Source organism: Rhipicephalus microplus, unplaced genomic scaffold (genome assembly GCF_043290135.1).
Source record: "Rhipicephalus microplus isolate Deutch F79 unplaced genomic scaffold, USDA_Rmic scaffold_14, whole genome shotgun sequence".
Taxonomy (NCBI): domain Eukaryota; kingdom Metazoa; phylum Arthropoda; class Arachnida; order Ixodida; family Ixodidae; genus Rhipicephalus; species Rhipicephalus microplus.
This window is the reverse complement of record NW_027464587.1, coordinates 31,333,122-31,359,984: the sequence shown is the minus strand read 5'-3', so window position 1 is coordinate 31,359,984 and position 26,863 is coordinate 31,333,122. Positions and strand designations below refer to the sequence as shown.

At 43.2% G+C, this 26,863-nt stretch overlaps 1 protein-coding gene across 1 annotated transcript; it reads left to right on the top strand.

Annotated features, from left to right (window-relative positions):
* Nucleotides 1-1,215: 1,215 nt before the first annotated feature.
* LOC119181505 (uncharacterized) lies at nt 1,216-26,649 on the top strand. The gene is made up of 3 exons (XM_037432761.2): nt 1,216-1,948; nt 25,943-26,161; nt 26,566-26,649. Exons 1-3 carry the CDS (start codon nt 1,238-1,240, stop codon nt 26,647-26,649), a joined length of 1,014 nt encoding a protein of 337 aa, XP_037288658.1. The 5' UTR covers nt 1,216-1,237.
* The last annotated feature ends 214 nt before the right edge of the window (nt 26,650-26,863 follow it).

Sequence of the window (26,863 nt, the reverse complement as noted above, 5' to 3'; positions counted from 1 at the left end):
GGCCCGGAACGCGCCAAAGCCAGCGCAAGAAAAAATAACGTTATTGAACATAAACGCCCGCAGTATCTTCAATAAGATACAGCCATTTGAAAGCCTACTACTCGATCGAGAACCCGATATAGTGGCAGTTACCGAAACGTGGTTATCGGCATCCATCTCGAGTCATGAAGTTGCTCCCCCAAATTATGTACTTGTTAGAAAAGACCGCCAGTCACGTAATGGAGGCGTGGCGTTAGTAATAAAGAAATCAATCCCAATAATCATCCTTCCAGAAGTAGCAGATTACAAGGCAGTTTTTTGTAAAATTATTACCAAAAGCCCAAGTATATTTGTTGGCTGCATCTATCGAAGCCCCGGATGTGGGCACCAATGCATAACCGCCATACAAGAGTATTTGCACCAACATACTTGAAAGCGCCGGGTTATTCTTATGGGGGATTTCAACCTTGCTGACTTTAACTGGGCTACCATGCAGTACACGACAAAGGCTTCAGAAGCACTTGTCGATATGATGCTAAGTTTTAACCTGCGCCAGATTGTGGAATGCGCCACAAGGGTACAAGGCGAGTGTCGCAGTGTACTTGACTTAATCTTGTCGAGTAATAACTTCCTTTTAGAACAAACACTTGTTGAAATAATTGAAGGGATATCAGACACAGAATACCGATGTGTGTATTACCGCTAGATTGTTCAATACCGATGCAAACGGCAGCGCAAACCATAATAAATTTTGACAAAGCAAATGACGCTTCCATACAAACCTACTTGGCTCATAAATTCCCAGTGTTTTCGGAGTTGGCCTCAGATCCTTTGATGTAAACGATGTCTGGTTGTGTTTCAAAGATATGGTGTCGCACTGTGTAACACATTTTATTCCTGTGCGGTTAAAAAATTGTTAAAAAATAACCCATGAATTACACGTGAAGTAATACATGCAAAACGCCAACTCAAAAGGATTCGGAAGGCTGTTGTGACGTCAGTCGCGGGGTTTGTATGCATGCTCTCAAGCTACTGCCAGTTGCGCATGCGCCGAGAGATAGCGTGTGTACATATACTGTCCACAGTATCTGGAGGGTGTATTTCTGTTTTTGTACTGCTTGTGTTGAGGCTGGCAGTGGGCGCCTCAGTAATAAAGATGTGATACCATGTGCCCGGTGTCGGGATATAACAATTGGCGACGAGGATGGGATCCGCCGCAGGCTTCTAGGAATCCCACTCTGACCAGCTTGAACTGAGTATGGCGACCACTGTCGGTAAGTTACCCGAGTTCCAACAAGAGGACGGTAACTTCGAGGTATACCTGGAGCGGTTCGAAGTATTTGCCGCGGCCAATGACATCGCGGAAGACAAGAAGCTTCCAATCTTTCTCACGGCTATAGGTGAGAATGCCTACGTCACGCTTCGGAGCTTGCTGCTGCCTAAAACACTAGCTAAGACGGCATTCACGGAGGTTGTTGACGTTCTGAAGAAGCATTACGCTCCCAAGCGCTCCGTGGTCACCGAAAGGTATCGTTTTTACCAGCGAAAGCAAGAGCCGCATGAGACTGTCGCAGAATTTATAGTCGAATTGAAGAAACTCGCGGCAACATGCGAATTCGGTGCCTTTTTGACCGAAGCATTGCGTGACCGGCTCGTCGCTGGAATACGTACCGAGGGAGTACGATGCAGGCTATTGGCAATGCCAGACGAGGAAGTAACGTGGGAACGCGCATGCAGCGTAGCCATGGCCATGGAAGCGGCAACACAAGACACGAAAGAAATGCTGCAAACCAGTTCTAAAGGAGCAGCTGTAGAAACGGAGGACATCTACTGGCAACAGAAAATCTCACAACCGAGTAAAGCACCTTCGAGGGAAGCGCCGACGCAGTCCAGCTGGGACAAGGAAAATGGGGCAGCGAAAGAACAAACGAAAAGAATGTGTCACCGATGCGGAGGACAGCATTCACCCGTGAGTTGCCGATTTCTGAACAGTACCTGTTATAGGTGTACAAAAAGGGGTCATGTTGCTAAAATGTGCAAATCTAAGCTTGTAAATAGAGTAGAGAGCGAAGAATGCGAGAAAGAAAATACTAACGAACTGCTATCTCTGTATAATACGAACCACAAAGAAGGTATGCCCGCCATTGTAATCAAGGTTTGCATAAATGATAAAGTGATACCCATGGAACTTGACACGGGCGCAGCGGTGTCAATAATGTCAGAAACAGAGTGTGCTAAACACTTCCCAAACGCCTCTTGCAGGCAAGCAAATGTCAAACTAGCCACGTACAATGGCACGACGGTCCCTACTGTTAGTATTATGGATGTAAAGGTGCAATACCAAGCCCAGTGTTTCGAACTGCCACTTGTCATAGCGAAAGAAACGCAGGGTGCTAGAATGCCCACGTTGTTTGGCCGAGATTGGCTTTCTAAAATCAAAATAAATTGGCAGGAAGTATTTTCAGTAAATGTGGTGGCTAAGGAGGCATTGCTTGCTGAGAAATTTCCCGAAGTGTTTGGCGCGGGTTTTGGTAGAATTAAAGGATTCGAATGCAGCATTGAATTGAAGGATGACGCGCGCCCTGTCTTTATGAAAGCGCGACCAGTGCCATACGCTTTGCGCGAGCGCGTTGAACAAGAATTGGTCAAGCTAGAAAAAGCTGGAGTCATATATAAGGTCAGACATAGTCCATGGGCAACGCCTCTTGTGATTGTTCCAAAAAAGAACACTCAAGAACTGAGATTATGTGGCGACTATCGCGTCACAGTAAACCCAGCCATCAAGGTCGATCAGTATCCCTTGCCACTTCCTGAAGACATATTCGCAAATCTTCAGGGTGGAACTGTGTTTTCTATCATAGACCTCTCGAAAGCGTACTTGCAACTCGAACTAAACAAACAAGCGCAGGAACTGCTCACTATTAACACCCACCTAGGTCTGTTTAGATTCCGCCGCTTGCCGTGTGACGTAGCGTGCGCACCAGCTATTTTCCAGGCGGTCATGGACCAGTAACGCAGTATCTGGTCCATGACCGCCTGGTCATGGATCACAGTATCTGGATCACAGTATCATGGAACACAGTATCTGGTCATGGACCAGATACTGTGTTCGTCGCCACTTGGCAGTGGCGACGAACACGCTTCGATATCGCCTAATCCTGGCTGCCTTTTTGCTGCAGATCGCTGCTTCTGCACAGCTGCACTTCGCACTGGAATCGGCGCAGATCATCGCACGTGCACACGTGATCAGCTGGCCCAAGAAAACTGCGACCAGGAGGTGCTACCGTCAGCTGTTTCCGGCGGCACTGCAGCATCACGGGACAGCGGAGACATCGATAAAAGGCTACGTCGGCTGCGGACGGCTTTCACTTGGCAGTGGCGACGAACACGCTTCGATATCGCCTAATCCTTGCTGCCTTTTTGCTGCAGGTTAGTGGTTGAACATTGTAGCTTTTTTTTCTCTTTTTTTTTTCCTTCTCGTCGTCACTGCCAAGCTTGTGAAATTGGTGACTTTTTCTTTTGTAACGAACGCGTAAGCGCATACTGTTGTTGTTGAACTATGGCAAAGGAACTGTTAAAGCTTAAGGAAGAACTACGGGCGGAATTCAAACAAGAGCTTGCAAAGTATAAAGACATGATAGAACGGGATCTTCGAACGGAAATTCGAGAATTAAGAACTGAGCAGCGGAATATGACTAACAGCATTGAATTTGCTCACCAAACGATTCAGGAGCTGAAGCAAAAGCTGAGCACTGCGCTCTCGGTAAATGTTGAACAAGAAAAACAAAATGAGCTTCTTCGGGCTAAGTGCACAGCTTTGGAGTCTAGAGGTGCTGACATGGAAAGGCGACTTCTGCTTGCCGAGCAGTACTCTCGCAATGTCAATCTAGAAATTCAGGGCGTTGCTAGAAAAGAAAATGAAAGCGTGCCGCATATCTTGTGAATGATCGGAAGTGCCATTAATGAGCAAATCACAGAAGCTGACATAGAATCTTGTCACAGAGTGCCTACGCGAAACCCTGAGCGATCCAACATCGTTGTACAATTCAAATCAAGAGCGAAGCGTGATGCAACTCTGAGGAAAGCAAAGAAGGCTCGACTAACAAACAAAGACGTGGGACTAGATATCTCGACACCGATATACATCAATGAGCACCTTTGCCCGACATTGAAACGGCTACTTGGAATGGCAATAAGAAAAAAACATGAATGCAACTGGAAATCTGTGTGGACAGCGAATGGCAAGATTTTCGCGAGGCAGAGCGAGCTTTCAGCTGTAATTCAGATTCATGATGAAAGTTCTTTATCTAAGATAACTACTAGTTTGTAAGGGCTCACTGTTTGGTCCAAGAAAGATGGAATACCACGAGTTCGTATTGCCTCATTTGCTTAGTGCTCAAAACAGATTCCATTCGACTGTGTTACATTTCAATGCTCGATCTGCAGAGTCTAAGAGTGACGTCATACACTACCTGCTCAATGATTTCCACTTCAAGTTTCAAGTCATCATGATGACTGAAACATGGTATGACGGCGCAAGCTGCCGGCAGAAGTTTAATGGATATGAAGCATTTTTCCTTGACCGTCGTAACAGGCGTGGTGGAGGCGTTGCTATTCACGTAGACGGTCGCTGGAAGTATAATTTAGTATCAGATTTTTGTGTCACGTGTGAGGACTACGAAGTATTGGCACTCAGACACAATTCAGACATGATAGCTGCTGTGTATCGTCCTCCAGGGGGCAATATTTTGAGCTTTCAAAGCTTTTTTGATAAATTTCTGCATTACGTATCATCCAATAATTTTACACTAGTATGTGGTGGTGATCTCAATATCAATATCTTGAATGATAACCCTATTACTACGAATTTTTTGAACATGCTTCGATGTGCCGGTTTTAGGAATGTTATTTCCACAGCTACACGTGTTACACCATTATCTGTCTCGTGCCTTGACTTACTAATAACAAATATCGAAGCCAGTGTATTTCAGTGCGGAACAGTTTCATCAGATATAAGTGATCATTGCCCGGTATTTATGCGTTATTCCCACAAGCCGCATATTAAGGAGATGTATCGTGAACCATATACAATACAAACTGTAACAAACCACAGTTTGGAATCTTTTAAGAAGGATATTAGTGAATATGATTGGTCTTTTCTTTTCAACTTAACTTCTGCAGACGAAGCCTATCGAAAATTTCTTGCTGCCTTTGTACGTATATACGTAAAACACTTCCCATTCAAGCAAGTTAAACTATCGAAAAAAATACGTAAACCCTGGGTGACCCCCTCTCTTGCTAGTATGATACGACTTAAGAATAAACTTTACAACTTATTCTTGAAATCAAGAGTACTGACAAATCTGGCAGAGTTTAAAAAAACACGTAACAAGCTGAATCGGGAGCTTAAGCGAGCTAAGGTAACTTACTACGAGAAAATGTTTGCTGAAAGCGCCCAGCAATCACCTGATGTTGTTTGGCGCTTAATTAATGATGTGCTTGGTCGCGGTAAGCGGGACTCCGCACCAGCTAAGATTACCGTTGACAATGTCGAGCTCGCTGGTAAAGAACTTGCGGATCACTTGAATAATCATTTTGTCAATGTGGGTGTATCAGCAAACGTGCCTTTGCAGGCAAACTCTTTCAGGGCTACACCAGGAAATAAACGCCCCGACAGTATTTTTCTAGCACCAACAGATGAACGAGAAATTTACACATTCATGAACCTAAAGAACAGTAAGGCACTAGACATTGACAACATTCAAATAAAACCTATAAAATATGTCTTAGATTGCATTACTCCAGTGCTCAGCCACATTTTCAATTTGATACTTGAGTCGGGTGTTTTTCCAGAAGATATGAAAAGAAGCAGAGTGACTGTGTTGTTCAAGGGTGGTGACAGTAACCTGGTGACTAATTATAGACCTATATCTATTATTCCTGTGTTTTCTAAAAGATTAGAAAAGTTAATCTATACGCGTATATCTGCCTTCTTCTGCTCCAGAAATATAATCACTGACTTTCAGTTTGGTTTTAGGAAAGGAAGGTCAACGGAGACGGCCCTATTAACATTTAAGGAAATGATACTGCAAAATTTTGAACGAAATCTTTTCACGTTAGCTGTTTTTCTTGATTTCAGCAAGGCCTTCGATTGCATTAATCATACCATTTTACTGCTTAAGCTTGAATCATACGGAATCCGTGGCACGTCACTTCAGTTGATAAAGTCATACTTGCAAAATAGACAGCAACGCGTACAGTTAAGCACTCATACGTCATCATATTTACCTGTTCTAAATGGTGTGCCCCAGGGAAGCGTACTGGGGCCGCTATTATTCAATGCTTACATAAATGACATCGTGGATATTGATCCCAGTGTGAGCTTTGTTATATATGCTGATGACACGAACTTACTTTTTTCAGGCCCTGACGCAAATGAGCTAATTATCCGGTGTAATAAGCTATTGAACAAGCTTTTCTTGTGGTCTAGCAAAAATTTATTGAAAATTAATCCACTGAAAACAAAAGCCATCGTATTCCGAGCTAAAAACAAAATATTTTCATCAACACAAGCGTTAGTTTACGCAGGTGAACACATTCGTTTTGTGGATGAACATAAAATTCTTGGCGTCACGTTTTCATCAAACCTCAGCTGGAACCAACACGTCGTTGACATCTGCAAAAAAGCCTCTAGTGTAGTTGGTGTGCTAGCTCGTTGTAGATATATCTTACCCGCAAAGGTGAAACTGCAAATATACCATGCTCTTTTTCTTTCGCACATAAATTACTGCAGTTTGGTGTGGGCAACCACGACTAAAACGAACATAATGAAACTTCAGACCATGCAGAAAAAAAATTATTAGACATGTCGCTAATTTAGATTATTTGTCATCAACACAACTTGCGTGTCGGGACTATGGTATTATTAAAGTGGAATATATGTATATCTTTCGCATTCTGCGATCCTACTATTTCTCTTCCATTTCGTTTAAACAATTCATTAAAAATACCGCATGTCTAACTGCAAAAAAATGTTTTGTTAGAAACAAGCAGTGCTGTTTGGTTTGTTCCGAGGTTTCGCAATAATTATAAATCTCAAACATTGCAATACAATTTACCAATGATTCTCAATAAATACAGTCATGTAAACAGTTTCTCATTAAAAGAACTACGATCCTTTTTTGTAAATATAGGCTAACTTTTTTCACGTTGTAAAATGTGCTGTCTGTACGATAGTACCAATTCATTTTTCTTTCAGTGTGTGCATCCATGCTGTACCGAATAGGTTATATGATATAATTCAGTCTGTATAATTTTGTTTGTCTGATATATGTACATTGTATGATGCAGCACATACACAAGGATCAAATTTGTATGCATCTTCCCTGATATTTTCATCATTTTTATTATTTTATTTTTTTGTCCATATTGGTGTTATGGTTGCTGGATTTTTCTTTTGTTTTCTTTCTTTGTTTTTTTTCTTTTTGCTCGCGTCCATGTAATCTTCTGTGCTATGCTGGTATCAGGATGTTTCGTAGGAATGTATATATATGTTTTTATTACACCGTATTTTGGTATTTTTATGTTAGCTTATGGTCTTTATTGTTACACACATCTTTTGTAATTGTCCCACCTGCCTTGTATAGGGTTCACTAGCCTCGTCAAGCTGTCCATAAACAGCTTTTAGCCAGTGAACCTCTCCAGAACCTGTTTCTTTCTGGGAAAATAAAATGATTTGATTTGATTAATCTGCCTGGAACCGCGTGCTACATTGATGATGTAGTCATCGCTGGTGAGAACGACGGGCAGTGTTATGAAAGGGTGGAGCAAGTTCTTCAACGCCTAAGTAAACACGGCGTAAAAGTGAACGCAAGGAAATGCCGCTTCTTTCAGCAACGCGTCACATACTTGGGACACGAGATCCACAAGCACGGTTTACACCCAACAGCGGAAAAAGTTGAAGCTATCAGAAAAGCGCCAAGGCCCACTAACGTGAGTCAGTTGAAGGCCTTTTTAGGTTTGATTAATTACTACGAAAAATTTTTGCCAAATTTAGCATCGATCTTGGTACCACTGCGCAACTTGTTGCGAAAAAAAACTACATGGCACTGGTCACGCGAATGTACTGAAGCATTCGAAAGATGCAAAGAACTGTTGACTGATAAGACTGTGTTGCAGTTGTATGACGTAAAAAAAGAAATCTGGATCACATGTGATGCTTCTGATTACGGGTTAGGGGCTGTGCTATCGCACTTGGTGAAAGGTGAGGAAAAGCCGGTTTCTTTTGCTTCACGGTCATTATCAGCGGCCGAACGTAACTATGGGCAGATTGAGAAAGAAGCACTTAGTATTGTGTTTGCTGTAAAAAAATTTCATAAGTACCTTTACGGACGGCCCTTTAACATAATCACAGATCACCAACCTTTGACAATTTTGTTTGACCCTAAACGGCAGGGCAGTGCAGTAGCCACGGCACGAGTGCATCGTTGGCTGACATTTTTGGCCGACTACACCTATAGAATCAAACACAAACCAGGATCAGCTATCCAGCATGCAGACGCATTGTCCCGTTTACCGTTACCTGACACAGGTAGCAAGTGCGAAGAAATCTTCTACTTTTCAGCACTAAACGACTTGCCTTTAACGTCAAACGATGTCAGTCGAGAAACAGGATGCGATAAAGTGCTGAGGGCTGTACGCGACATGATCTGGCATGGATGGCCCAAGACCGTGTCGGAGCAGCTAAAGCCGTTCTGGGTACGCCGGCTCGAGCTCAGTGTAGACAACGGGTGCGTTATATGGACAAACAGAGGGGTAGTACCGGAATCATTGCACAAGAATGTTTTGCAGTTGCTGCACGAGCAGCACTTGGGTATAACCCGAATGAAAGCATTAGCGAGGTCAGTAGTATGGTGGCCGGGAATGGACAAAGCCCTCGAAAACACAGTGCGCAAATGTGCAATATGCCAAACGGTTCTCCCTGCAGCTCAACCCGTACCCTTGTCCTCGTGGCAAATATGCCAGAATCCGTGGGAGCGTGTGCATTTAGACTTCGCTGAAGAAAAGGGAAGGATGTTTCTCCTCGCTATCGACACCTATTCCAAATGACTTGAAATTAAGATAATGAGTGTAACCACCGCGGCGAAGACCGTTGAAGTAGTGCGTTCATGGTTCGCGGCGCATGGCCTTCCGCTGGAGGTAGTGACGGACAACGGGCCGCAGTTTCGGGCAGCTGAGTTCAAAAAATTCCTTCAAGCTAATGGTGTGAGGCACACACTAACGCCGCCGTACCATCCGCAGTCTAACGGTGCGGCGGAGCGCGCAGTTCAGACAACAAAAAAAGCACTGCTCAAACAAGTGCTAGAAGACTCGGAAAAGGGCACAAACAGAACACTGCAACACAGGATAGATAACTTCGTGTTTTGTTATCGAACCACACCTCACACTTTCACGGGAAGAACCCCTGCTGAATTATTTGTGAGAAGGAAGCTGCGGACCCGATTGTCGCTGCTGCGCCCGGACGTAACAAATCAGATGAGAGCTAAGACCGCAGAAATAAAAAAGTCTGCTGACAGGCTCCGAGGTTCACCTCGAGTGTTTGCTGTTGGTGATCGTGTACTGGTGCGTTCTGTGCGTGGGCAACTTGTGAACTGGTGGCCTGGAGAAGTGACGTGTGTGAAATCTTCTTCGACGTATTTAGTGTATGTGCGAAACAAAGTGCGGTTTGTGCACGCGGACCACTTGCGACCATCGGACATCGAACCGACGGCACAACAGGACCCACCACCGGAAGTGGAACTACCACATGCATCGGACATCACAAATGCTACATCGACGACCAACCAAAGCTCAGATTCGTCGTCACCCACGAGACTCTCACTTCCCGAAAATCGTGAGCAGCCGGTTCCCTTACGACGTAGCACAAGGCAACGGCGCCCACCTGAGCGCCTGACTTATGATAGTTTCTAAAATTGTGCGTGAAGGAAGTGTTGTGACGTCAGTCGCGGGGTTTGTATGCATGCTCTCAAGCTACTGCCAGTTGCGCATGCGCCGAGAGATAGCGTGTGTACATATACTGTCCACAGTATCTGGAGGGTGCATTTCTGTTTTTGTACTGATTGTGTTGAGGCTGGAAGTGGGCGCCTCAGTAATAAAGATGTGATACCATGTGCCCGGTGTCGGGATATAACAAAGGCAAACAAGGTACCAGGCACCAACCCATCTAACGCTTCCAGGCTAGCGCTTGCAGTAAAAACTTTTAAACAGAAATCCAGAGAAGCGAAAAGTCATTATTTCAACACTGTACTCCCCAGCTTCTTAAAAAACAACCCACATAGATTTTGGAACCACTTCCTCCAACAAAACACACTCACAACTAAGCTTTCGTCCAATGAAAAAAAAAAGATAAAGCCAACAGATACAACGAATTATTCCGTTCCGTCTTCACTAAAGATAATGGTGTCATGCGGGACTTACATCCGCGGCCTGGTCCCACTATCCAGCCACTCGTTATCACAGACGCCGGTGTTCTTAATCTTCTGCTTGGCCTAGACACCAAAAAAGCCTGTGGTCCGGACAATATACCAAATCAATATTTTAAACGATACGCACAGTGGTGCAGCAGATACCTGGGGATTATTTTTCGGAAGTCCCTCTCAACATCCAAACTACCAGAAGATTGGAAAATAGCAAAAATTATTCCGATACACAAATCAGGAGTTAAATTCATTGAAACAAATTTCAGACCAATATCGCTAACCAGCACGGCATGTAAACTACTCGAGCATATCATTCTAAAGCATTTAACCGTTTTTCTTGAACAAGAAGGCATTCTGTCCAATTAGTAGCATGGTTTTCGCCAAGGTTTATCCACCATAACACAGTTAACCGAAGTAATACACGACCTCGCGCTAGGCATTAACAATCACCTCTAAACCAACATAATCCTACTCGACCTATCTAAGGCATTTGATTGCGTTTGTCATGCAAAGCTAATAGCTAAATTAAGAAGCCTTATCGGGGATGGAGAAATTATCGCTTGGGTTCAAGATTTCTTGTTTAATAGATCCCAGTTTGTTATTTTTGAACATTTTGCATCAGACACAGTACCAGTGACGTCAGGAGTGCCTCAGGGCTCCGTTCTTGGACCCTTGTTATTTCTCGTTTATATAAATGATATAACTACTATTATAGATAGTAAAATAAAGTTATTCGCAGACGACTGTATCATTTATCGAGAAATTAACAATCAGCAAGATCACCTCTCTCTCAACAAGTCTCCTAATACCGTTGCAGAATGGTGCTTTCATTGGCAGATGACAATCAACGTAAAAAATCTGCATGCATGACGATAATACGGAAAAAAGAACCCTCTAACTTTCGCTATAACATAAATGGTGCTGCTCTCATGAATGTACACAGACATAAATATCTAGGTTTAACAATAACATCAGATCTAAGGTGGGACGCTCACATTGATAATGTTACTTCTTCTGCTATGCAAAAACTATTTTTTATTCGCAGATCGCTCCATCTGGCACCCACCTCGACGACACTACTAGCCTACAAAACATTCATTAAGCCAATCCTTGAATATGGAAATACTGTATGGTTTCCTCATACCGTGACTAACATAAAAAAAATAGAAAAGGTACAAAGGAAGGCCATAAGATTCATACATAACAAATTTAAACTGGCTGATTCACCAACTACCCTTCTAGCTGTTTCTGGGCTTCCCACGCTCGAAACACGGGCGAAGCAGGCACGTTTGAAATTTCTTTATCAACTCCTACATAATTATTTCAAAATATATGTCTAAAACTACGTTGAATATTCGCAAACACGAGCTACCCGGCACCAACATACAAATACTCTATTAGAATATAAATGTAACAATGATGCGTTTAAATACTCTTTTTTTCCAGTTGCCATCCACGAATGGAATTTGTTAACCCCTTTCACCACTAATGCCCAGTCATTGTGCGATTTCTTATCAAGAATTGAAAATAACGTCTTTTAGCGTCCTTGATATGTCTGCTTTTCTGTGACATGCAAACCAGCATTCACTTGTATTTGGTGAGTATGGTGTGCATAACTGCTGATTGTATGCTTCAAGGTTGCTGATTTGTATTTTTACACATTATTTACTAATTTACGATCCTGAAAGTGTTAAGTGCTCTTTGTAACTGTATACTGTAGTGCCCACCTGCTATGGTCTCTTTGGAGACTGGCAGTATTGTGACTAAATAAATAAATACTTGTAACCTTTATTACACATAACAATGGCTGCAGACTTTGTCCCAGTACTTGCATGCTTTATAGTAATTATAATTATACAAAGCAGTCGAGGGGCTGGCCCGATACTTGGTCCAGGAACCTGCGCACATACAAAAGGCACACGCTGTTTTCTTCGAGCAGACTTCTATCATCGCAATGAAATATATCAGGCTAGCTTAGCAAACACATTATTAGCCCAGTAGCAAATATATGAAGGTAGAAAATTTGTTTCAGCCAAAAAGTAGCAGTCGAACAATTGATTTTATTCTCACCCAGTGCACTTAAGTTTAGGTATGTTGGAACCATGAGTAGTGAAATTAAAGGGTTTCACCACATATCTGTGTTTAACAATCAAATTGCGGATTTGGCAACATTCCGAATTCTAATTCCATCCCAATATACTCACACAAAAAACACAGTGAAGCAAAAAATGCTACAGAATTCTAGAATGCCATCTGTCAGTCATCATTACCAATGTTAAACATGGTTAGGTATCACTGTAATGCATCACACAAGGTTAGGTATTCGCAAAATCGGGTATGATTAAGTATGACAGTAGAAAATTATTTGATTGCACTTACGTCATTAGGTTCGAAAGGACAATGAAATTAGGTTACAATAACATTAAGACAAAATATTCAGTCAATACTACAGTGAAAATAAACCATTTAAAAGCTAGAGCCTTATTGCAATGAAAAATTTTCAATTTTAGGTGACGAACTGCAGATTACACAAAACTTAAACAAGACACAAATCCTTAGGAAGCAGCACTGACGCATTCAGAGACATACTTTGTCCTTGCAATAAAATTCAGTCCTAAGAACAAAAACTGCCTTTGCATATAAGTTATGTGTCCAGGGAGACACAAAGTAAGACAATAATGCTGTCAGCTGCCCAGTCAACTAAGAATACCGAAATTTTAGTGCCTACAATAAGTGGGTATGTTTGCATAGAAAAGTGTGTGGCAGACGTGTTTCTACACACTCCCACTTGGAAAATTCTTCGAGTATTTCTATGCTCTGAGATATTTCACTCGGAAGTTCATTGTGCTTTTCATGATTAGGCATGCAAGGCAGTGACGATCAGCAAAACATTACTCCCTGGTGGGATGAGCAGTCAGTGCTTGCTATCACCAGGCGGTAGTAAAAAGGTAACCATTATATTGCTTGTCTATGGCTTTGACCCTTGGTCAGTTGATATGCGGCACCTCAGGGAGTAGTAGCTGTGTGCTAGTGCTCACTGTACTTCTTACACAATGATACGAGCCACAACTAAACTTTCCAGCGGGATATCTGAGCACATGCATGCCAGAATTCTTTAGGCCTATGTAGAAATGTGACTGGCTCAAATATCTAATACGTGCGTGGCCGCTTGCTACAGTCACTCATCATCATCATCAGCCTGACTACGTCCACTGCAGGACAAAGGCCTCTCCCATGTTCCGCCAGTTAACCCGGTCCTGTGCTTGCTGCTGCCAATTTATACCCGCAAACTTCTTAATCTCATCTGCCCACCTAATCTTCTGTCTCCCCCTAACCCGCTTCCCTTCTCTGGGAATCCAGTCAGTTACCCTTAATGACCAGCGGTTATCCTGTCTACGCGCTACATGCCCTGCCCATGTCCATTTCTTCTTCTTGATTTCAGCTATGATATCCTTAACCCCCGTTTGTTCCCTAATCCATTCTGCTCTCTTCTTGTCTCTTAAGGTTACACCTACCAATTTTCTTTCCATTGCTCGCTGCGTCGTCCTCAATTTAAGCTGAACCCTCTTTGTAAGTCTCCAGGTTTCTGTTCCGTAGCTAAGTACCGGCAAGATACAGCTGTTATATACCTTCCTCTTGAGGGATAGTGGCAATCTACCTGTCATTACAGTCACTAATAAGTTCATTATTGAATCTTATTCAAGGGCACGGCTTACAGAGATAATCATTTTTGGACATTGTGTTCTCCAGAACACTTAGCTATTCAAAGGTGGCTTTTACACACACAACTTACACCACTGGCTTTTTAAAAAAACAAAAGGCTTAGTATTGAACATTCTGAACATGCAAGCTACTTGAATACAGCAACCAGGTGGCTCAGTGAAGTTCCCTTTCCATTAGAAATAGAAGCCATGCGCAGCTGATGTACATTCAGTAGCCAACTTTTACACGAGCCACCACTGATGACAGGCTTGTCTGGAATTCTTTCACGTTCACTTTGTACGAGGTGCATACATAGGCTGCAATATTGTTTTTCGGTGTTTCACCAAAAAAAACAATTTAGTGACATGTGTCTCTTAGAAAAGCTGAATTTGTCAGTATATTTAAAATGATTTAGAACAATGTTTCTTAAAACAAGCAGGATGTACACAAACTAGAGATGTTACAAGCAAAATATTCTTGATATTCTTAGCGAACACAGTTGCAACCTTGTGAAAGGAAATGCAATTTCCGCATTGAATATGTGTCAAAACCATGCTTGAATTAAGCTCGTGCATAGTGCGTTGAAAGCGAATTCAATAATACCACAACACATACATGATGGTATGCACTTTCATCGAGTATCCATTGCAGGTAACCTATAATAATGAACATGAATTTGATTTCAAATACAACTAATATAGCTTTTTTTCAGACTGCTCACACTGGGACCATTATACCAGTAATGACAGAATTTGGTGTCACCAAACTACTATTATGTGCTGCCAAATTATGGTCATCAGTTTCGATAATTCTGGTTGGCTAAAATGGCAGTACCCCTCACTCAAACATCACAGGCTGTCTAATGAAGAAAGAAAACATACGAGGTACCCACCTTGAACGAAACGCCATCCCAATAAAGCACGCAAACTTCTGCAACAATCTCAGGGAACCAGATTCTTAGAAGCTATTGACCACGATTTAGCAGTAAGATTTGATGAAACTGAATTCCAAATTCGTAAAATCCTTTGGTGCCAATAGTTTCAAAACTTTCAATCTATATTTATTATTCTCAAATAAATACTATGTTCAATTTTTCATTTTAACAGCAATACGTGCATGACTTATGCATGCTTGCCGTGATTTATAACATTGTCACCAGTTTTGAGTGATAAATAATTTATTCAGTCTGCACATACCACAGATTCCGTCAACCTCTTTAGCGCATGCCTAAAAAGTCTACTTTATCTAATATACTGTTAAGCTTGTCATTAATCAGAAAATTTTATTGGAAATAATGCTATGAACTATTCTTAATGTTCATACACGTAAAAATGTTTAACGAAGTTTCAACACCAAGTTTGGGCGAGGTGCATAAAATATTTAATAAACCAAACCAAACTCCAAACATAGTGGAAACAAGCAGAGTAAAATTGATGGTGCTCGTACACCTGGACTAATGACTAAATTAGTGCTCGCACAGTAAGGAACAGCAATTTGGCCACATTTAGCCATTAAATATTCGTTCTAAATACAGCTTAAGGTAAACGAATGGCTCAAAATGCATGAATTCAGGCCGCATGAGGCAATCAATGTTTCAGGTGTATACCACAAGTTGGAATTTTACTAAACGAGCTGCATGAACACCTAAGCGTAAGTGCAACTTTTGCCAGCCTTACCTAAGATGATGCAACACGCTGCACACGAAACGCATCAACTCGAGTGTCATGGTAGTTAATAAAGACGCATGCCAGCGCGGATGCACACACCGACATAAATTCAGCCACTCGCAAGGAAAAAAAAACTTTTCTGATAGTAGTCATAACGTATAAGGATATTGTAGCTGTTTAATATGGAGCGTACAGCATATGAAACTGCCTTAGACACACTCACTTCAATAGCGCACAATATGTACAGGCATCAACGCCTACAGCTACCAAACGCCCCAGAAATAATAAACAAAAAAGTTGTCACTCGCGAGCAGGGCCCCCCTCCAACAACACTGCCAACAGAGGTGGACAACCGCCACAACTCTGCTCGAATCTGCCGGCGAATTTAAGCTACGCGTGCATGCATCACACTCCACATAAAAGAAAAAAAAACTTGTCTGCTCTTGACTTCGCACAACTTTGCCTTTACACTGCTGACGTACTACAGAAGAGCTGGGTCCCCACGAAATCAAAAGCTCACTTATCGTGCACATGATAGGACAAACGTGGTGAACGCAGTGATAACAAAGCGCCGACAGCAGCAGTGTTGTACATACCTGGCGAGTGCTTCTCGATAGGAACACACACGTCTTCGCTTGAGTTAAGCGCATTTTCGTAATCGGCAGCACTGGCAGAACACAAAACACGAACAGAAAGCGCAAGGACACTTTTGAACACGAGAGAAATTGACTCGACCGGCTTCTTCGATAGGCGACTGAGCGGCGGGTAAACACGTCCAGACAAGTAAAATTGTTCTAGCCGCGCAGGCGCACACCGCCTTTGAACATCTTAGAGCTTAGTTATTACATATAAAATGTAAAAAAATGTAAAAATAAACACTACACAAGTATGTAAAGCAAATACGATATTTATTTAAAAAAAGAAACGTAGAAAACACCCTACACGATCGAGATTTCATCCACGAATGCTACCGTAAGTTCTAGAAACTAACTTTCAGTAAACGTTTTGAAAAAGACTACTTGCAAACAACGCTTTCTCCGCGTCTTCTAGAAAACTACCTGTAAAACACGTTTATTCAACGTTAAATATTATACCTAGATGTCCGCATACCTTTCTAGTCATTTCGAGAAGTTTATACGACGTTTCGCGTTTCTTGGGTAGCGCAAGGCGTCAGACCAAATACTACATATCAAGACGGCACTTCACGCTACATAACATTTCAGTGTTTCTTGTACGTGATAGCATATGTCTATAAATGGTTTTCCGCATCGGTAAACAGGCGCTGCCACGTTTGAACACACGATCTATTGGCCTTCTTTCCACTTTCCTGCCCCGCCGCGGTGGTCTAGTGGTTAAGGCATCTGGCTGCTGACCCGCAAGTCGCGTGTTTCAATCCCGGCTGCCGCGTCTGCACTTCCGATGGAGGCGGAAATGCTGTAGTCCCGTATGCTCAGATTCGGGTGCGCGTTGAAGAACCCCAGATGGTCAAAATTTCCGGAGCCCTCCACTACGACGTGTCTCATAATCATATGGTGGTTTTGGGGCGTCAAACCCCACATATCAATCAATCGATTCCACTTTCCTCCACTGTCACCGACGGCCTGCTGATTCGCCACCACCACTGCCGGGTTGAAGGTCATCAAAGCAGGCGCATTGGTTAGGGTTGGGTGGTCTCATGTTAGACAATGTGGTAGGCGTCGGTGTTTCACATACTCTCACATCATCGGCCGACCACGCACCGGCTCGGCAAACTGCTAACGAGGCATTTTTCTTGCTGCGCTCTCCAACGTTAGCCTAGTCCGCGCTGCCGATGAGAATGCCGTGGTGCTTCGCTTCTGTGACGCCATCTAGTTTTGCTTTAAAAAATTGCTGCGGCAAATCGTCTGTACATATGAAACAAGCGATGTAAGCGAGAAGGCGGGGGGGGGAGCGGAGGGCAAGCTTCCTTGCATATCGGACAACGGACGAGACAAACCTAGCATAACCTTTTCCCATTTATATTCAATCAGTGCAGTTAGAATAATTTCCCGGATAGCGCGGTCTGCTGTTCTGCCACGCACCGATGACAAACGCACTTAGGTTCATTTCTTTCACGAAGAACACCCACTTCGCCTTCTTGTGACGAGCTTTAATTCTCGGCGCAGACGTTGTTTCAGCTTGTGTGCTGCTTCGCGACCGACGCCTACAGCTATACAAGAATCGCAAGCCCGATGCGTATGCTGGAGTGTACCGTGTAGATTGCACGCGAGCATCAGTGACGACCACCGAACGCACAGCAACACATGTATGAAATTTGATGCACTTTTTTGCCGAAGACTGATTTTCCATCAGTGGAGCTCGCGCTTCGGGCTATCATTACGTACTGCGTATCATTGCTTCTAAGGGGACACGAAAGGAAAACAATGAATTATTTAGGTTGATTAACCACTGCACTCTGAAAAGTCAAGTGTCATATGTCTCACTATCATAAATTCAGCAATAGCGGAGGAAATCAAGGTTGAAATTTTCTGTTTGAAATTGCACACCGAAATCTCCGCACGTGATATCGAACATTTCACAATGTATTTTTTTTTTTCTGTTTTCATCCCATTGGTTCCACACTTGTTTTTTTGAACTTCGTATAGTAGGTTTATAGTGCCCAATGACCACATTGTTTTTTGTTTTTATCTATTAAAAGTTACCTAAGGCCCAGTATATGCCATCAAGATCTATGCCTTCACGGTATGGATTTCAAGGTGTCTTCTCCACCCGTATTTTGTTTACGTGCATTTTCTGCCTTACCAAGCGTCATATCGTGGTCAGAGTAGCGTTTTCCTGATTACGAAACTGCACGTTACTGATACAGGAAAAATCGATCTGCTCTTTAGTGTCCCTTTAGAAGTGAGACGTTTTTAAGCTTTTCATTGAACGGGATACTGTGAACACGAATATTATAAACTTGTACGCCCTCGCTTCGCCCTTTTCACCTTTCGCGCGAGATGCAATAACTCTGATGGCTGAATCAATCAATGAAGAATTCAAATAATCATCTTGCTAGAAAGCGCAGCCACTATTACACAGAACACACAACACAAATAGTGGCAGCGCTTCCTAGCAAAATGAATCCTTACCAACTGGTCCGATACAATTGTTTATCAATTAATCAATCATATACTTGCACCAAATTGGTAGTTACGATTGGGGATTATGCAGATACAGAGGGGGGCCTCAGAGTTAACAGACTGTACAGGTGACCTCCCATAAGAAATGAGTAACAAAAGTATGTACTATGCAGCTATATATGAAAACAAACGAAACACCCTTACCGAAAAAAAACAGCGTTTCCAGTATCCCCCAGTGCGTGTCAGTGCGCTGGGTGACGGTGGAAACGCTGTACAGTGTGTCCCAGTGTACTACAGCGCGCTGAGAGGCACTGGGACACACTGTACAGCGTGGCTAGTGGCGCCCAGTGCGCTGAAACGCACCGGGTCACACTGTACAGCGTAGCCAGTGTTTTAAAGCGCACTGGGAGGCTCTGGTCACCCTGTACAGTCTCTACCGCACATTGATAACGTTAGCGTTACATTGATAAAAGCTAGGCACGATCGGCGCACTTTCTGTAACACTTCATGTTGAATCGCGACATGTCGAGCGTAAAATTTACCGAATATGATGGTATTCTCATCTATCTCCTACATATATGTAGCTTAAGCTTCCTTAGGCAATGAATGCGAGTACGCTAAAACGTTCATATGTTGATCGCGTGGGTCAGAGGCGCTGCCAGGATTTTGCCTGGCGCTTGGGGGGACAAACGACAACTTTGTTCCTGCGGGGGGGGGGGGGCGAGGGCACAGAGCTTATGCATCGTGTTTTACCTATGCTTGCCCCCTGAGGTGGGAGCAAAGGGGGTGCGGGCATACAAGAATTTTGGGAAAATGGTTCCAGCCCACCCATGGTTGCCCGCCTTGGCGTGGGTGTGTTTCCTTGAAGCTTGATTGAGTTTCGTCAATGTATTTCATAAACGGCATCGCCAGAACCAAAAAGCCCCGCCGTGGTGGTCTAGTGGCTAAGGTACTCGGCGGCTGACCCGCAGGTCACGGGTTCGAATCCCGGCGGCGGCGGCTGCATTTCCGATGAAGGCGGAAATGTTGTAGGCCTGTGTGCTAAGATTTGGGTGCACATTAATAACCCCAGGTGGTCGAAATTTTCGGAGCCCTCCACTACGGCATCTCTAATATACATACGGTGGTTTTGGGACGTTAAACCCCAGATATACATCAATGTAACTGAAAATTTGCAACACAAAATGACCCTAGCATCAGTCTGATAATCAAGACCAACCTACTCTAGCAGTGAGTCGCTGTGGCTCGTACCGCAGAAAGCCGCACGTCCCCGGCCGCAGCTATCCACTGCATTGCCCAATCTTGGTGTTTTTAGCTTCCGCCTTGTGTAATCGAAGGTGGAAATATGACCAATAATGGGTCAGTAATGACCAAAAATACATTGTAACGTATAATAAACTCTTTTCAACTGAATATCTACGATCTTCACAGCAACCGTGGCACAAGAAGTACGGCCCTAAGCTATAGTGGTCGTTTCGGCTAGAGTGAACTGCTGCGGCTGTCGTTCGCGGAACGTAAACAAGGAGGACAGAAAATACTTCCAAACTATCGAGGGGTGAAATCTACAGTGTCCAGTGAGCAGTTCAGATGAATGCTGTTATATACATAGGTATGACTAGCCGCATAGCGAGTCACTACAATTGCCGTAACACATCTGCAGCTACGCTAACTAGCTTTGCGACGAAACGTGCCAGGGATGTGATCCAAGGCAACCCGCAAAGAATAAGCTAGCAATTTCAAGTTTGGCGCGAGCACGAAGAGACGAAACACTGCGTATGTAAACGACAAATTCAAAATATGGGTACCTGAATTACCTTTAAGATGAAGAAAAATGAACTCATTCTCGGGTTTAAGGTGTGAAGTGGTGGGCAGCGTGTCTGGCTCAGAATATGTTATGTGTTAAGGTAATAAGTTCGACTCCGGCTCACTCAGTTTTTTTTTACACTTTTTCTTTCTCTTTTTCACTGTGTGCGCGTTTCAACCTTAATTACGATGTGCGCATGACCCCAAATTTTAAAAACAATTTAAAAGCCAGATTTCAGCTGATAGTGGGTGACCCAGTGTGCAGCGCCAGCGTGCCTCGTGCAGCTTGGCACTGTCCCAGTGTCAGCGCCACACTAGACACTGGTCCAATTATCAGGTATGGCGCTGGGCCAGTGCCACTGGTTTTTGCGATAGAGACTGTAACAAAAGAAGCACAATACTGACATGATTTGTTTGTAAAACAAGGCTAAAAATGGCAGATCCCATGTACAGTGGGAATCGATGATATGCGAAGCATGATCAGAAATGTTGATATATGCAACTTTAAGATCAGCACAACCTTACGAAGTAGAAGTAAACGATGCCGTACATAACTTCCGTGCCAAGGAGCTCCCGCAGTGTCAGAGGCAGTGCTGCCTCTGTGCAGGAAATCACGCGGCCGATTATCTGAACTGCACCGCAAGATCTAATGAAACGCAACTTCTAGAAATCATGGACAGACGTCGTTGCTCGCGGCGAGAAGCAATAACAGTTGTGAAGGATAGAGCCTTTGGATATGCCGGAGTCGCGTCGAGGCACGAACAACTAAGTGAGACGAAGATTCTTAATCTTATTGAGGCTGCAGTAGAAAAGGCGATGTCGAAAGCGCTGGAACACATAGTTACGAGCGTGAGTGAGTGCATCTCTCAAGTGTTTTGCTCACAGATGACACAGCTGGCTTCTGCGATAGCAGTACCGATGGCCAAGTCGGCACCTTGTGCAGTGGAAGTTATACCGAATTTAGCCCCACAGCGACAATGCCGCGAGGAGAAAACCCCAATTTCGTCCGTACCTTCTACGTCGACCCACGTGGAGGATCAGAATGAAATGGACGTATGCCAAGATTTCAGGCGTCAGAAGCACACTGGATCTCCATTAAAATCTCCTGGCCCAAACACAAAACCCAAAAAGGGCAGCGAAAATGCCAGTGCACTTTTTAAGGAGAGTATTTTAGAAGCTGCCGTTGCTGAAGTGTTTCGCTCGTCAACATAGATACCTTGAAAGTACTACAGTGGAATTGTAGGTCTTTGATTTCTGCTTCTACTGACTTACTTTGCTTAATTAATCAGTTATATCCGGATATAATCTTATTACAAGAAACCTGGCTTAACCCTGTTAAGAATTATCATTTAAACAATTTTAGAGCATTTCGGTTAGACCGTCCATCACTAGGAGGTGGTCTAATTATACTAGTCTCGAATAAATTTTGCCGCACAGCGAGCATAGCTTTTCAGCTTATGTCCACAGACTGTGAAATTTTGGCAATAGACCTCTGTCTGCCCGGTCACCACCCTTTTTCACTTATAAACGCATATTTTCCAACGGGTTTGCATAATACTCAACAATTAGATACTGCCTTAGCTAATTGCAAGAATGATTTCCTTCTGACTGGTGATTTCAACTCACATCATGTTTCATGGGGATTTCGAACAGACCATTCTGGTACTCTTCTGTGGGATTGGATGATTAATAAAAATCTTACCTGCCTAAATGATAGACAGCCTACTTTTATTCGCGGACGGACACGATCGGTATTAGATCTCACGTTTTGCAGCCCAAGTGTTTCAATAAAGTCTTGGAAAACAATTGATTTCTCTTCAAACAGTGACCATCTTCCTGTATACTTTGAAATCTCATGTGCTGTGAAATCTATTGAAAGGACAAAGAAAACATTGATCAATTACAAAAAATTTAAAGACTGCTTGCGTTCCAACATCAGGGCAGTGTCCAGTGGTCAAAATGAAGACCTCGGCAGAAATCTCTGTTCTGCTTTAAAAATCTCCAAGAACACTTCAGAATTTGTAATTGCTTCGTCGTCATCCAAAAGTGCCCGACCTAGTAGATGGTGGAATGATGAGTGCACACGAGATTATAGAAGAAGAAAAGCCGCATGGAAAAGACTTATATGTAATCAGAGTCCAAAAAATTGGAAGGATTATCAGTTCATTGCGGCAACATTTAAACGCACTGTATCGCGAGCGAAAGAGCAATATGACCAAGAACATTTCGAGTACCTGTCTAAATCAAATAACAAACGTGCTTTATTCAACTTCCTTCGTGGTAGGAAGAAGACCCCTATACCAGAAAACGTTGACTCAGTAGTTTACACCTCACAGGAACTACAGGAATCTTTGAATCAGTTGGCTAAAGAATTAGAAAACAGGTTCTCAACGCATCTTCCTAATTCGGCTTACACAACAACCATCTATGACTACACAGAAATATCGACTTCCGAATTAAATCAGGCTATGGAAAGATTGCCAAATGCAGCACCAGGCCCCGATGGAATAACAAATACAATGCTAAAAATACTTCACAGGGAATATCCGAATGATCTGTTAGGTCTCGTCAATTATTCCCTTAGAAGAGCATGGATCCCTTCCGAATGGAAGATTGCGAAAATTATACCATTTCTTAAGAAACAGGGGGCAGGCTATAATTTAGACAACATACGACCGATAGCCTTAACATCTAATGTAGTAAAACTTATTGAAAGGGTGCTTCATGGTCGTATAATTAGGTTTATTAACGAGAAACAACTGTTGAGTTCTTCCCAAATTGGCTTTAGATCTGGATATTCCATATGGCATGCACATGTAGATCTGGAAAGTCGTATTCATATTGCCCGTCACAAAAAGCACTTTGCGGCTTTAGTAACGTTAGACATATGTAAAGCATATGATAGTGTAGAGTATTCTATCTTGACTAATCAGTTATGGAGTCATGGACTTCCACCTTATATAGTAGCATGGGTGACGGAATTTTTAAGTAGAAGAGAATTCTATTGTTATCAAGGCGGTTTCTCTTCCTGTAAGCACAAGCAAACCCGAGGTGTACCTCAGGGGTCAGTACTTTCCCCGGTTTTATTCAACATATTGCTTAGTACCATCCCCGTTCATCCAGAAGTGAAAACCTATGTTTATGCCGATGACATTGCTTTCTTTGCTATGTCACATGACTTCCACTGTCTCTACACTATCTTGCAAACATATCTTAATCAAATAGAACATTGGTTGGATGGATTGAAGTTGAACCTCAATACCAGTAAATGTGCTATTCTCGTTTTTCCAATCAAAGATCCCGTGCACATATCTATTAATTACAAGCTTCAAGATATCCCACAAGTACAATCATTGAAATATCTTGGAGTTATGTATAATGAGCATCTAAATTGGCGCCCTCACATTGAATACATCGCGACAAAAGCAGTACGTGCGATGGGGGTATTGCGGAGGTTGAGCAATTGCAGATCAGGTATGAGAAGAAAGGCACTTTTGATTGTATATAAAATGTATGTCCGACCTGTGTTGGAGTTTGGCTGCATTCTTTTTTCTGGTGCGCCAGCCTACAAACTTCGGCCGCTCGTTCTGTTGGAAAGAGAGGCTTTACGGCTCTGCTTAGGACTTCCAAAGTATACTTCAAATGCAGTGTTATACCTTGAAGCACGAATACCAACCTTATTATGTCGCTTTAACATTCTTACTGTGCAGACCTTTTTACGACTATATGAAGCACCGTTTAACCTTGAACAAATTATTTTTATTTCCAATCCTGACCTATTCTTCTCCGTGCATTGGCCCAGATTTACCAAACCACAAATAGTATTCGTTCAATCGTTACTTGAGCCCCTAAATGTACACGTTCGTGATCTGATTCCTTTAACTGAGCAACGAAATTCTCCAGAAATTGTTTACCATGATATCTTCCCAACTCACGCAAAGCTATTACCTACAGGCATTTTAAATGGTTTATTGCAGGACCATTTAAGTACTATGCCAACAAATGTCATTATAGCAACGGACGCATCTCAATCACATGAAAAATCAGGCGTTGGAATATATTGCCCCGTACTTGATTGGTCATTTTCACTTCGCTTACCGGACTTTCTTCCTGTCTTTCTGGCTGAATTCATGGCAATAATGTTAGCTTTGCGAAAGGTAAATATTTCCATTCCAGTTGTAGCAGTCATAACTGATTCATTATCAGTGTGCTCTTCTTTGTCCGCATCTGGTCACTCACCTATAGTGAAACTTTTTAAATCGTTGATCCCCTGTCATCTCCGAAGTATTAATTTAATCTGGACACCAGGGCACAAAGGTTTGTTGTTAAACGAAATAGCTGATTCTCTTGCGAAGGCATCCCTTTCGCCACCAATTATTCCTATTTTCCCCCATACAGTATACATTACGGTGGCGCGATTTCGCACACTTAAAATCAGGCAAAATTTATCTGACCCTGCACTGACGGCTTCTCCAGAGTACAAACACTTGTTATTTCCCTGGCGCAGTGAACTGACTAAATCAAGGATGATGGAAGTTGTCATCACGAAATTTCGTTGCCGCGTTACCTCCCTCAATTTTTACTTGCATAGATCAGGCATATTGAATTCCCCTATGTGCATTTACTGTAATCAAGAGGAAACGATCAGTCATTTTTTATTACATTGTCGCCGTTTCGATTTATTCAGGCAAAGCATACTAGCACCACCTCTTCAAAGACTGGGCTTGCAACTATCACAGCCTGATCTTCTTTCATTTGGAGCCTCTACACTGGGTTTCAGCCACAGGGATGTTTTATTCGCCGTTCAAGAATACATCACTGCGACTAAACGATTTTCTTGCTAAATTGCTGTCTCAAAATCTTTCTTATTTTTTTTTCTGCAAACATGATATCGGTATTTCAAATCAAAATTAAGTTACAAAAAAATTGTAGGAATGACACAATGCTGAAAGTTTAGGGCAAATTCACCTTAAAATCGGCCAATCCCCTTCTTTGGGTACGAGCCATTTCTACAGGGAAACAACAACAACAACAACAACAGCTCCCGCAAGTTAACACAGCAGGGACCAGCTGTAGCTTCGCTGCTGAGAAGAAGGCGATCGTTCCTGCAGTAGTTGGCGCTTTCGATTGCACGGCTGTGAGAGGGGATTGGCCACACTCATCACCTTTGGTTCTTTATTAGCGGTAGAATTTCTTTTTGCTGATTTTTCAGGAGCCATCAGTGCCGGTCTCCGACCCCGGCCAGGTCTTGCCCTGGTCGGCCAGTCGCCCTGCTGAATCGGTACCACTAGAGTGTTTCCTCAAGAACAGCGTAAGCAGTTTGCCTGTCGCGCTTGTGCCCACTGATGGTGGAGCCATTCGGTTGAGTGAAACGGAGGTGTTTCAAGAAGAACTTCGCAACATAAGCGGTCATCTTCTGGACATCTCAGAGGTGAGGCGTTTCGGCAAGACTGGCATACTATGCAGGTCTTCAAATATTCATTGCTTAACAGACTTACTGGCCGCCACGAGATTTGCGTGCATTGCTGTTCGCGCTTTTATCCCCCGTCATCTTGCTTGCGTGAAGGGCATTGTTCGTGGTGTTCCAACTAACATTAGTCCTGAGGCATTCTTAAAGATGGTCTCTCCGGCTGGCGTGACATCTGTCTACAGATGCACCAGACCTGTAGGTGATACGCGAGTCCCTACTGAAAGCATCATCGTTACCTTTGCTGGTCTGACACGCCCCCCTGAGCTGAAGGCCTGACCTTATCTATTCCGTGTAGAGGCATTGACACCTCGCCCACTGCAATGCCGTAACTGCTGGTGATTTGGACATAGCGGTAATGCTTGCAGGTCCTCATTGAGATGTGCGAGTTGCGGTGGGGCACATGCCGCATCAAATCGTCAGGTAGACAACTGCAGGTGTTGCCTATGTGATGGAGCACACACAGCCACGGACAATAGCTGCCCTGCTCGAGAACGTGAAACACAAATTCTAGATATTATGGAGAAACGCCGTTGTTCTCGGTCTGAGGCAACTTCCTTCAATAAAGAGCGCGAAGTGGGGTACGCTGCTGCTACGTCACGCCAATGTGGGTCAATTGAAGCGACGGTCGCTTCCGCAGTGTCGGCAGCGATAGATAAGGCCATG

What these genes read in the sequence shown, in the direction of transcription:
- LOC119181505 (XM_037432761.2), top strand. Translation starts at nt 1,238, where the DNA reads ATGGCGACCACTGTCGGTAAGTTACCCGAGTTCCAACAAGAGGACGGT. An exon ending in GCGGAGGACAGCATTCACCC is followed by an intron (nt 1,949 to 25,942) that starts GTGAGTTGCCGA and finishes CTGATTTTTCAG; the next exon opens with GAGCCATCAGTGCCGGTCTC. An exon ending in ATCTTCTGGACATCTCAGAG is followed by an intron (nt 26,162 to 26,565) that starts GTGAGGCGTTTC and finishes TAATGCTTGCAG; the next exon opens with GTCCTCATTGAGATGTGCGA.